Source organism: Heterocephalus glaber, unplaced genomic scaffold (genome assembly GCF_053883595.1).
Source record: "Heterocephalus glaber isolate CG9 unplaced genomic scaffold, H.glaber_assembly_v1.0 deba00001479, whole genome shotgun sequence".
Taxonomy (NCBI): Eukaryota; Metazoa; Chordata; class Mammalia; order Rodentia; family Bathyergidae; genus Heterocephalus; species Heterocephalus glaber.
Window position 1 is genome coordinate 1,371,995 of NW_028258316.1, and position 12,391 is coordinate 1,384,385.

Sequence of the window (12,391 nt, forward strand, 5' to 3'; positions counted from 1 at the left end):
GTGCCTCACACCTGCAATCCCAGCACTCGGGAAGCTGAGGCAGGAGGATCACTGTGAGTTCGAGGCCAGCCTGGGCTACACAGTGAGTTCAAGGCCAGCCTGAATCGCATAGTGAGACCCTGTCTCAAAAAAACAAAAAACAAACAACAACAACAAAAAAGAACTTTGGCAGCTCAACAATAAAAACAGAAGCAGTCCAGTTCAAAACGGAGCAAAGGATATAGAGACATGCTTGCAAAAATATAAACAAATGCCGGAGATTTAGCTCAGTGGTTCCGCCGCCTGCCTTGCAAGCGCAAGGCCTGAGTTTCATCCCCGGTACCCAAAAACAAAAACAAAAATATACACAAATGCCCAATATGCACATGAAAAAATACTATCACTGGCCAAGAGGAAAACTGCAGTTGAAATCAAACTAAGGGGCTGGGGTAGGCTCAGCGGCAGAACACATGCCAAGTGTGTGCCAGGCCCCGGGCTCCATCCCAAGCACGAGAGACAGAGCTCGCTAACCCAGCTGGGAAGGTGAAAGGATACGGCCCACGTGGAAAAAGCAATTTCCTCAAAAGGTTAGAGACGGCCCAGGTGCCCTGCCGTGAGAAAAGCAAACCCACATCCACACAGATGTCCACTGATGAGGACACACTCCCAACAGCGTATGTACAAAGAGGCCATCACAGCCAGGTGTCCACCAACTGACCAATGGGTAAGTGAATCGTGGTGTCTGCTGACGACAAACACAGATACCTTGAGCGAACACTCCACCCGCCCGCCGCAGCCTGGTGCGCCCGGGAAGCATTATGCTAAGCGGAAACAGTGGTGAGCAGGGTGACTCGGTCTGAGTCTTTCTCCAGAATGTGCAGGACCGGTGATTTACAGATGAATAAAAGATCGGTGGTTGCCTAGAGCCGAGAGAAGTGGGGGATCGGAGGAATGGGAATGATTGCTATGGGTATGGGAATTTTTTTGGAGTGACAGGAAGGTTTTAAAATTGATTGTGGCGATGGCTGCAGAGCCCCGAATACACTAAACCACTGAGTTGTACAGTGCGTGAATTATGACCGTATGGGTGAGGTGTACGATGTTGTTTCTAAAAGGAAAAAACTACCCATAAATCAAAATGAAATTTTCAAAAATTCAAGTAGCCCACAGGAAGGAAGGAAGAATAAAAACCAAAGAGAGAACAAATCAAATAAATAAAAAGGCAGACTTGAGCCCTGCCCCACCGATGGTTCCAATAGTGTACACGAACGAAACGCACCGGTCAGGGATGGGCCCGGGGGCTCAGCATACACAGGGCTGCGGGTTCCAGGCCCAGCACTGTGAAAAACTATGTAAAACGAAATCACAAAATCTGTGATTTATGCTCCTGTCCAGGAGGCAACAAAAATACATTCCATGAAAGGCAAAGAATTAGAATGTCTCAGAGGACTGGAAAAAGAATTAAACAGGAGGAGGCAGGCGCTGGGATGGAAGGCAGGGACCCCGCACGTGGGGACACCCGGCCAGCCTCAAGCTGCACATGGCTCGGTGGAGTGGACCAAGACACTGAACATGCAACGGAAAACAAGAGGCTGTACGTCCACTTGGCAAAAGCAGCCGTGCACAGGGCGTGGAGACGGCCCAGCTGGAGGACAGTGCCAGCAACAGCACCCACCTGAATGCCCAGACTCGCTGTGGGCTGGTGGCGGCGGAGAGCCCAAGGGGGTCCACAGCACCCCGGGGACAGAATCCGGCATCCAGGACAGGCAGGGGATGCCACAGTGTGACCCCGCTGCAGGCCTGTCAGAGCCAGCAAATGAGAATCTTGAGAACATCGCGAAGACCCCTCTTCTCCGAAACAGCTTCGGGGAGACAGCTCCGTGTGCCATAAAATGCTCCCCTTGGGGCTGGGGTGCCACTCAAGGGGACGCTTGCCTGGCAGGCAGGAGGTCCTGGGTTTCATCCCTAGCACTGCAAAATAAGAAAGGTGGTGCATACCTGTGATCCCAGCACTCGGGAGGCTGAGGCAGGAGGATTGCCCAGCTCGAGCTACATAATGAGTTCAAAGCCAGCCTGAACTGCACAGCAAGACCCTGTCTCGAAAAAAGAAAGAAAGAAAGAAAAGCAAAACCCTCTTAGAGTGCACCTTGTTCCTTTCTGTGGTCAAATAATATTCCATATGTGGATGTAACCACGGTGTGTGCTTAACTGTTCACCCTGGCCACTCACAGCAGCACGTGGGTCAACGATTATGTCCACAAAGTCAAACACCAAAAGGTGACCGGATTGCCCCGCGTAGTGTCAACATAAACCTTCTCTCGCCCTCAGTGTAACACCAGGACCAACATTGACAGTAACCAGGGAGCAGCGTGAAGTGTCCGGATCATCCGTGGGATGGGAGCAACTCTGGTCTGCAGGCAGAGGTGTGACACACAGACTACAGTCCTGGGTGTCAAAGCCACAGCCCACCCCCCCAACCCCGTTCCCACTAAGGGGCCCAGGCTAGTCTCAAACCTCAGCCCTCCGGCCACTGTGGGGTGTGCTCACCCTCCTGTCACCTCCCGCCCCTCCCAGGAGAGGCGAGCAGTGACCAGGTTGTGTCAGGGGCGGAGCCCCCAGGGTCAGAGCCAGCGGAGTTGCCTCTGCGCACCAGGGGCGAGCTCTACTTCCCTGTGTTATCAGCAAATCACGAGTCTGAAAAGACGCCATAAAATATGTGAAAGTTTGGGGAGATTTGCTTGGTTCTGGCAAGAGTGTTCATAATTCTTTTCTTTGGCACTTGGGATTGAACCCAGGGCCTTTGCACTGAGCCACATTCCCAGCCTGTTGTTTGTGTGTGTGGTACTGGGGATCGAACTCAGGACCTTGTGCTTCTGAGGCAGGTGTGGTGCCACTGGGCTAAATCCCTGGCCCCCCAGCCTGTTTCTACTTATTATTTTGAGACAAGGTCTCATTAAGTTTCTCAGTTGTTCAAGCTGGGCTTAAACTTGGAACCCTCCTGCCTCAGCCTCCCAGAGTCCCAGGATGATAGTTGTGCGCACCACACCTGGTTCATAACTGTTTTAAAGGTGTTTCTTAGTGGCTGTGTTTGGGTGACGGTGTCCACGTGCCAGCAGGGTGTGATGCCTGGTCTTGGGGAGCCCCTGTGCCCATCATGTGGGCAGAAAGCTGTTCCCTTCCTGTCACCCCGAAAGCGCCCAGGCCATGTCACAGGCTCAGCCAGGTAAAAAATTAAGTTCTCCATTCATTCTTGAAGCAGCACGGTTTCCCCGCAGAGGTGTTTCTGAGCATTTACAAATCTGTCCCTGAGGTGGACACAGGCAGCTGACCCAGTCTGCCAGGCTGGGCCGCCCACAGGGACTCACATCTCCAAGTCACACCTGGCCCTCGAGCCACTCGCTCGCGCCTGGGGCCCTGGGCCAGGTCTGGCACCCTGGGGGCAATGCGGCTTCGCCCAGATCAACGCGCTCTGCTCCAAACAATGACACCGGGGCACCACAGTGGCACTGTGGGAGCCAGGGCCTCGCGGGGTGGCAGTGCACAAGGCACAGTGTGGCCCCAGACCACTGTCACACAGTGCATAGCAGGCCCGGCTGGCACCCAGGCCAGAGCAAGAGAACCCGAATGCAGCCCGAAGCTCACACAGGCAAGAGCTCCCGGGCCAGCGGTGACCCGGAAGGAGGACCGTGGAAACAAGCCAAGATGGAAGGAGGCAGAGCAGAGCCATCCCCAGGGAACCCTCTCCCCTCCAAGTGGCCCCTGCCCAGCCAGTCAGGGCCCGGGGCAGTGGCCCCAGCCAGCAGAAGTTGGAGACAGGCTCAGCCCCACTGGGCCAAGCAAACCCAGGGCAGAGGCCACCACCAAGCCCTGGCGCCATAGTGCGGCCTCCCAGAGCCCAGCACCCTTGGAGATGGCCTCTCCGCCTCATCCAGGCCCCCTGAGACCACCGGGAAAGCTGAGGGGCGCCTCTCGTCCCCTGGAGAGCAGATGTCCCATCGCTGCCAACTGAACGCTGCAGCCGCCGCACCTCCGCTATTCCCTAACCGTTCCCTGGGGAGCACTGAAGGTAAATATGTTAATTTGACTTCAATCATGGATTTTTTTAAGTACATGCTACATTAGTTTAGGGCACAGAGCCTGAAACCCACTCAGGTGTGTGCACCTGCCCTCTGCTGCGGAGATCTCCAGCTCCAGCGCAGCCTCGAGGGGCTGACGAACAGAGGTAGCAGCGCCCCCCCAGCCTGGTGGAGCCGGCAGGATCCCCACGGGCCTGCCAGGCACCATCCCCGGGGCGCTCCATGGGGGACCCGTCCTGGGACTGGTCCCCAGGGCCAGTGGCGGCTCTGCAGGGCCACACCCCTCCCTCCAGCCTGGACAGCAGGGACCGGGACACAGGGCCCAGCCCCACTCAGCAGAAAAGCCACCTGGCTGGCAGTCCAGGTTGGACGCTGGCCGGGAGGCCACCAGGAGCTAGGGAGCCTCCCTCCAACACCCAGCAGCTGCCACCCCACCCTGCCCTGGCTGTTGCTGCAGCTGCTGGGCAGGGAGCCGGTACGGGGTCTCAGCACCTGGGACTGTGTGGTTACCAAAGTCCTGGGGCTCAGGAGATGTGCGAGCAGCAGGAAGCCACCGGACAAGGCCACGGCCAGTCTGTCCCTCACCCTGCGAAGGCCTCGGAAATTGGGGTCTTCTACAGCACTGCAAATGGGCCCCCTGCCATGGGGGCCCTGAGGCCCGGTGTGGGGGAGCCCCTGCTGCAAGCCGCCCCTCCCAGGCCACCTCTGGGCCTGCCCTGCTGGGCCCCTCCTCGGGGACATCCGCAACCCCACGGAGCTCCCAGAAGCCCTAAGGGCAGCCCTGCAGTGGGGTCTTAAGAGTCCCAGGCCTCCACCCCACAGAGGCACAAAACTGAGCCACCAGGACGGGGCGGGGGCACTCATCTGACTCGGGGTGCCGGGTGTCAACCCCAGGGGTGCTGCAGGGAGAGACCCGACCACCGTGGAGGGTGACCGGCCTGGGACAGGCAGGGGCAGCACCCCTCCCGGTGCCCTCCACCCAAGCGCAGACGCCCCGGTGGCTCTGAAGCTGCATGGGGCCCTGCCCCCCACAGCAGAGAGCAGGAACCAGGGGTTTGCGTCTTTCTTTCTCTGCAGAAGACAGACACCCTGGGCCACAGAGCTGACTCTGCTCTCTTCTCCTCATCTTCCTGTGTCCAGCTTGGCAAGGCCCCTGCTCACCTCGTCCCGCCACGCTGCAGGGCACCAGGGGGACACTGTGCATCTTCTGGCCAAGGTAGTTTCTGCCCCGAGAGGCACATGCCATGGTTGGGTGAGGACGAGGAGCCACACGGGCAGAGCCCCTTTCTGATACCCCAACTCCAGTCCCAGAGCCACCCCTCCACACCCGTCCAGGGGGAGCCGTTTCCGGGCACCTGGGGCTGGAGTCAGAGGCCACTGGGCCTGTCCTCCCAGACTGCGGCTTGGTTAGCCTCTGGGTCACCTTTATTTTGCTTTGATTTCCTGTGTTGTAGGCTCACTATGCTGCCCAGGCAGGCCTTGAACTCCTGCGTTCACGTGATCCTCCTGCCTCAGCCTCCTGAGTACAAGGACCACAGGAACAGCCACGTGCCCAGCTGTACCCGTATGTGATGAGCGCAGGGTGTCTGGGGATGCAGTCAATTCGGTGCAGCAAGCCCCTGCCGTACCTGGGGGCCCTGATCTGAGGTAGGCATCCTCCTTGGAGCTGGTTCTGGCCAGGAGGAGGCTGCTGAGGGGGGACCTGGGGAGGCAGGGCCTGGGAGGGGGCCCAAGGCTCAGCCATGCATGTGCACACACGTACACACTCTCCACACCCTCACCCTGAGGAGGGTTGCAAGGATGGCAGCGCCACCAGCCCCTGCAGCCAGCAGAAGACGCCCCTCCAGGACACCTGGTCCCGAGTGACATCGCCTGCCACTCTGCCACGACGCCACCTGTCACACCTGCCATGTCCCTGGCCACGCCGTGACACGTGTGCCTCCAAGAAAGCCACAGACGGGTGGGGTGTGCAGCTAAAGCGGGCTAGACAGGGTCAGGCCGCAGAGGCCGACGGGGCCAGGGCCAGCAACCCACCAAAGAGGAAGGAAGCTGGGCACGGGGCAACGCCTGTCAGGCCAGCACCGGAGGCTGAGGCAGGAGGGTTGCAAGTTGAAGCCCAGCCTGGGCAACTTAGCAAGAGCCTGACTCAAAGTAAAAGAACAAGAAAGGGCTGGGAACGCAGCTCAATCAAAGGCCTGGGCTCAATCTCCAGTGACACACACACACACACACACACACACACACGCACATGCACAAAAGGAAAAAGGAAACGCGCAACTGTGACCACAGGGGTGAGCCCTGAAGACATCGCGCCAGGCAGGACCAGCCGGTCACCGTGACCACCATCCTTCTGTGTCCGTGGCCGAGGGCCACCAGGCAGGAAAGGCCGCACTTGGGCTCGCAGGGAGGGTCTCTGTCAAAGCGCAGGGGCACTAAGGGTCCAGTGCCCTCCCCGTGACCGCGGGCGTGGCCTTCCGTGGGGCACAGCCTGGTGCGGGCTCACACGGCGACAAGCAGCCCTGGCCGTGAGCCGCCCCTCGCAGGGTAACGAAAGCTGTGCAACGTGGGGGCCTCTCTGCGAGCTCCCTGCATCTGCCCGGAAGTCCCCCCGTCGGACAGCCGGCAGCTGGGAGGGGTGGGGCTCGGGGCTAGGGCCACCTGGACACCCTGCCAGTGCCCTCCCTGGGCATCCCAGCCACTTGGGGCAGCCACCTTCCCGGGAGACCGGGCCGCAGTGGGGAGGGCAGTGGCCTCGGGGTGACACCCAGGGACCTCCATTTGGGGTGCAGGAGCCTCTCAACGTCCTGGGAGGGGTGAGAGCTGAGCCCCGGCAGCCTCCCGGGAGCTGGAGGCCACCCGCTCTGCTCTCCCGACAGAGCACAGGAGCCCACCTCCCCCAGACAGCTCACCTCGGCTGGCACCGCTGCCTTGGGCCCCCACAGCATGCGCTGCTGTGGACCCCGAGGCCTCCCATCCCAGACAGCGGACAGAGCTGCGCGCTGACCAGCTGTGCCAGCCACGTCGCCCCGGGGCTCCCTGTGACCCAGGGCTGCTGGTTTCCAGGCCACTTCCTATGGCAGGGACGCACCACTGAACTGGGTTACAATAATTAACACGCTCCCTGCCTCTGTCCCGAAACTTACATAAGGCGGCGGCCCGTCTCCCTCCGTTACCTCTCTCCCGCTCTGCTTCCCCGACACCCCATCCCTCTCACCAGGCCTGCCAGGCAGCACCCACCGCCCCTAAGCACAAAGGCTCCCTGCCCCCCACCCCAGGTGGCACAGGGTCCCCCAAATTTCACCCTCCTGAGCCCTCACGGACAGCCTGGACCTTGGGACAGGGTCACTGCAGCCGCCATTAGACAAGGATCCAGAGCTGGGGTCGCTCTGATTTGGGATGTCCTTAGGGGAAGGGGTACCTGGCTGGGGTGCAGCGCGGCAGTGGCAGAGAGAGGGCTTAGCAGGCACAGGGCCTGGGCTCCGTCCCCAGCGTGAAGAGGAGGCCTGGACACAGATAGGAGGCGGCAGAGACGTGCGCCACCAGGCAGAGGTGGAGGGTGTGACACCGCCCACCCAGGCTGCGGGAGTTGGTAGAGCTGGCAAGGCCGGGTCCCCACAGGGCTCGGGACTCGGGGAGGAGGGATTCCCGGGTTTCCACACCCACCTGCCCAAGCCTAGGAGCACAGTGCTCTGCACCCCAAGGCGGACCCAGCTCCAGGCGTCCAGGGAGTCCCCTGCCCTCATGTCCAGGGCTCCCCTCGACACCTGTCCACCCCATGAGGCGTAAGGTCAGGCGCAGGAGACCTCGACGGTGCTGCCCCACTGCAGTGGAGGGAGCGCATTTGGAGACTCAAGTCGGCAGCCAGACAGGATTCCTGGGAAGCCTCAACTGGCCTTCCCGCCACTCAGGCTGGCATTTTTGCCCCCAACTTGCCCGGGGCGGTATTGCTACAGGGGTGGCTGGAAGGGATCCCCGTGCAAGGGCTGCCCCCGACCTGCTCCCTGCAGGCCCTGGGTGTGCACCCCACAGGGCCCGGGTGGGTGTCGGGCAGAGGGCTGCCCACTGTACCAGGCCAGTCCGCCAAGCCTGGGGCTGGTAAGTACCCAGTTAGGGGTGCGCCGTGGCCCTCTGCCCAGTGTTGCCAGAGCCCGGGTCTGCAGAGAGGACCACACAGGCTCAGCCCCAAGGACCCGCCGGCCCCACTCGGAAGGATCCCGGAGCCAGCAGGCAATCTGCATAATATTCCCTGCAAGTTAATATCAGGCTCGATAACGATCACACATCGCACAAGAGCGGCTGAGGTGCTGTTACAACACTAAGTAATCATATTTTAAATTATGTTTCCCTTTATAGAAAGGTGTTGCAGAAACACAGACATGAAACCCGTCTGCTGCAGCCACCTGACTGGTCCCTGGCACCTCCGCTTCGGCTGTGGCCGGGCTGAGCCGCCCCGGGACCGGGTCTAGGACAGGGCACGGCCACAGGGCACGGGCCATGCCCTCACCACAGCCAGCAGTCTGAACCACTGCTCGCTCCTGCCACCCTCAGAGCACCCACACCCCGGGAAGGCAGCTCTCGGCCCTGGCCTCACCCACGAACCCAGTCCCCTCCAAGGCAGGCCTGGCTCCTCCAGACCTCCACACATCACAGGCAGGGCCCGGGGCTCCTTCACAGCACCCACACAGCTGGGGTGCCCGGCCCCACCCCAAGTCTTCAGGGCTCCAGCTCCCCCTCAGGGTCCCCCTCTTGCAGACCCACACCCCGTGCACACCCTGCAGCCGGGGGACCCAGGGCCTGCAGGGACCCATACCCCACCTGGATGGGCCCCAGGGCAGCAGACCTTGTCCTCCATCCTTTCTCTTCCTTTAGGAGTCAGGGCCGACCACTCAACCTCTATTTTCTTAAAAGCTTGTTTTCTTTTTTATAAAAAAAAAAATCCAATTATAGCACAAATCCCTCAGCAGGGGTCAGTGTGGAATAAGAATCGCCCAAGTTAATGGACACGACACAGGCAAGATGAATGCCCCAAGGGTTCAGAAGTTGTATGATGCGGCTTTCATTAACATTTTAATTGTAATGTATCTTTTTAATCTCCTCTCACCCTAATGGCTTTATATCCAGAAAAAAGGAAGAAAAAACTGCTGACAACAACAAAAAGTATCAATATACAAAATTTAACAAAGGCGCTTAGCTCCAGAACGGCAGGCAGAAGTAGCACAACCGAGCACGCATGGTGATTTCCCGGAGCAGAGTCGGGTGGCAGCAAACCACGGTTCAGGGACAGCACTGGGCTGAGACCCAGGACCAAGGACAGAGCCTCCGGCAGGTGCCCCCCAGAGCTGCCAAACCCCAGAGGACCAGGACTGAGCCGGGCGCAGGATGGGGTCCTCCGGTCACTCCCTTGGGGCGGCAGGGCCACGGCCCCCAGCAGGGTGGCCCGGAGACGAGGGAGAAGACGCAGCAGAGACCAGGTGGCCGTGCACAAGTGCCCCACGGCGGGGGGGCACACACATTTTGAGGGCTGGGCTGCTGATGGCCCGACACCCAGTCAGGGACCCCAGGGGCTCCACCAGTGACCAAATAATGGCCTCTTGCTTGCAAAAATGGAGGTTTCCCAAGTGTACTTGGGCCTGACTACAGAGGGCCCGGAAATTTTTATTTTCAATCAATAAACATTCCTTGAGGCCCGGCTCTGCTGGACCCAAAGCTTGGCTCAGGATCTGGCTGCCCTTCAGGCCCCCACCCCTCCCCACCCGGCCAGCCCACCCGGCTGAGCCGGCGCTGCGGGCGGGGCTGCCCTCGTCCCATGACTATATAAGGGCACTTTGGGCCCCTCAGCCCAGGCTGGGTCCTGCTTCCCAGGCACAGGAGCAGGCGCTGGGCGGGCTGGGCCGGGTGGCCATCCATGGCCATGTGCCCTCCAGGATGCCGGGGGCCATCAAGGGGAACGGAGCCCGCCTTTCCCGCAGGGTGGAACTGGCTCTGGGGACCCGAGGCCCCCCTTAAAGGGCGAGGCACTGCCTGATGGCTCAGGGAGCAGCACCCCAACGGCCACAGTCCAGCCGGGTGCCAGGCCCTGTGGAAGTCCCGCTGCACCGGGAGGCCGGGCCCTGGGAGGGGCCACTCCCCAAGGTCCCCCAGCCGGGGAGGGGGTGGCCCTGCTCCCCACAGTGCCCCAGAGCCCAGGCCCAGGCCCCATCAGCCTCTGTGCCCGCACCAGCCCGCAGGCTGAGCCTCTTTCAGACGGGGAGAGTGCAAACTTGGGTTTGACGTCCATGGGACGAGGGCAGGGCACCCCCAGGCGCACACAGCCCTCCGGCCGAGCCTCTGCCCACACCTGTGAGAGGCCTGCTCGCAGGTGCCACCTCCAAAGTGGCGCCCGGGAGGGCGAGATGCAGCTGAGGCAGCTCCGAGCTGATCGGCTGTAGGTTGCCCGGCACCACGCAGCTGTGGAGCAGACTCGGCAAACGACCTCACCGGGAGCCGAGGGAGAGCGAAGACTGGCTTAAAAAGAAAGGTCACGGGTTCCGTGCCCTGCCTCATCCTGACTGAAGGGGAAGGAAACCCGGGGGCGTGGCCGACACCTGGCTGGGGTCCCCTGCACGGTGGTACCCGAGGTCCAGATGCTCACCGGGGCCGAGAGCACAGCACCCAGAGGGGGTCCCCACATGTGCCTGGGACCCCAGTGTGGCCGCCCAAAAACCTTCGAGGTGCAAGCACCCCAACAGCCCACGTGACCCCACGGAGAGAACCCCAGGAGGCCCAGGCTGGGGGCAGAGCCCAGGCGGGTGGCTCCAGGGGCCCTGAGATGCCAGCAGGGAACGAGATGGCTGGGTGCAGGGACCTGGGCTAGACCCGGGCAAGGCCTCGGCCCCAGCCCTCCTGGCTAAGAGGCAGCCACACAGGCGCAGGCTGACAAGGACAGCACCGGCTCTGGTCACCCTCAGGTCCTGGCCCCAGGGTCCCCCAAGACGACACTGCTGCCCCATCCCAGCCAGATGCGGCTGGGCCAGGCCTCCCCGCACCAGCCGAGGCCCAGATCCTCTCCTTCAGGAGTGACTCGGCCCTGCTCTGGCCTGGGAGCTCGGAGGCTAGAGTTTCGTCAGCAGTCACAAGCCCTCCCCAGTGTGGCCACTCTGAGGCCCTGCAAGTCCCCCCAGGTCCCCACTACTGCCTCTGCCGCCGCCCCGCACCCCCAGGAAGCGCACGGGCTGGGCCCGAGGACACCCAGCCCCGGGGGACAGTGAGGCGATCCAGCCGGCCGAGAGGTGACAAGTGATCGCTCCACTTTCCGTGGTAATTTCACCCAGCTGCTCCTCACCTCCCGCTGCCTCACTCGGCTCCGCCCAGCCACAGAGCCGGGGGACACCACGGGGTCTCCGGGGAGCACGTGAGGGGGCAGCGCGAGGACCGGGCTCGGCCTCGGGAGCAGCCTGCGGGCACAGGTGGGGCGGACGCTGGCCACGCGGCGCGGTGACCCCTCGAGCCTGGACGCGGGGCTGAAGAGCCCCCCAGGTCCTGCCAAGCTGGGCAGCCGCACAGGGAGAGTTGGGGACAGGACGTGGGCCACGAGGTGCGGGGAGAGCCAGAGGGGGCGCCGCACAGGACGGCAGGAGTAGGTGAGGGGTCGGGGCCCCGAGGGCCTGGCCTGTCCCCAACAACCCGACCACCCGGCAGGGCACCCACCTTGGGCAGCGCAACCCGGCACCATCCAGGCCGGGTGGGGACGCCCTGGCCAGCGCCGGGACCAGACAGAGCCCGACCGGCTCCTGCGGCTCCAGCAGGGCCACAAGGCTGCCGAGGGGCGGCAGGCGCAGCACCCGCCCAGGGGAGAAGCAGGACCCCGCCGGGCCGGAGCGTCCGGACCTCAACTCCGGCGGAGACAGACGCCGAGCCAGGCGGGACCCCGGACTCTCGCGGGCTGTGGTGCCCGTGGGGGGCGGGGAGGGGCGGAGGCGGTGACCGCGCCCCGCGCAGGGCCGGGGGGAGGGGTCGGCGTGGGGTGGGGGTGGGGTCCCGTCCCGGCGGCCGCGGGCTACCTCGGGGGTCCCCAGAACGCGAGGTTCCCGGGACGCGCAGCCCGAGCCCCCAGCCTCCAGGCGGGTCCGCCGCCTCTGGGCCCAGGCTGGCCGCACCCGCGGTGGCGGCGTCCGGTTGCGCGGGGCGGGCACTGCGGCAGGCGCATCGGCCAAGTTGGCGGCCCGGCCCGAGAGTTGCGGAAGTGCGGCGGGGCGGTACCTGCGGCGCCAGCCAGTCCCGCGGCGCTGCGGCTCCGCTCGGCCCCGACTCCTCGACCTCGGCACCGGGCACCCGCGGCGGGCGGGCGGGGCGGCGGG

The 12,391-nt window shown here is 62.6% G+C and overlaps 1 protein-coding gene and 1 long non-coding RNA gene across 6 annotated transcripts in view; one reads left to right on the plus strand and one right to left on the minus strand.

The window, feature by feature from the left end:
- Nacc2 (NACC family member 2) overlaps positions 1–12,391 on the minus strand; it is a 67,658-nt gene that overhangs the window by 40,043 nt on the left and 15,224 nt on the right. The window contains exon 1 of one of the 5 annotated variants that reach the window (XM_087182941.1): positions 12,294–12,356. The exons of 1 other annotated variant lie outside the window; for it this stretch is intronic. Coding sequence is in view for 1 of the 4 variants with exons in the window: in XM_004848884.4 (XP_004848941.2) it covers positions 12,095–12,240 (146 nt within the window). In the remaining 3 variants the exon portion in view is untranslated. Of the gene's footprint in view, positions 1–11,741; positions 12,255–12,293; positions 12,357–12,391 lie in introns of those variants that run through there. 3 more of the 5 variants (XM_021261680.2, XM_004848884.4, XM_004848883.4) reach the window with 3 other exon arrangements.
- LOC147826019 (uncharacterized) lies at positions 3,552–9,766 on the plus strand. The gene is made up of 4 exons (XR_015439796.1): positions 3,552–4,045; positions 5,133–5,271; positions 5,510–5,702; positions 9,177–9,766. It is a non-coding gene; the product is annotated as an uncharacterized LOC147826019 (long non-coding RNA).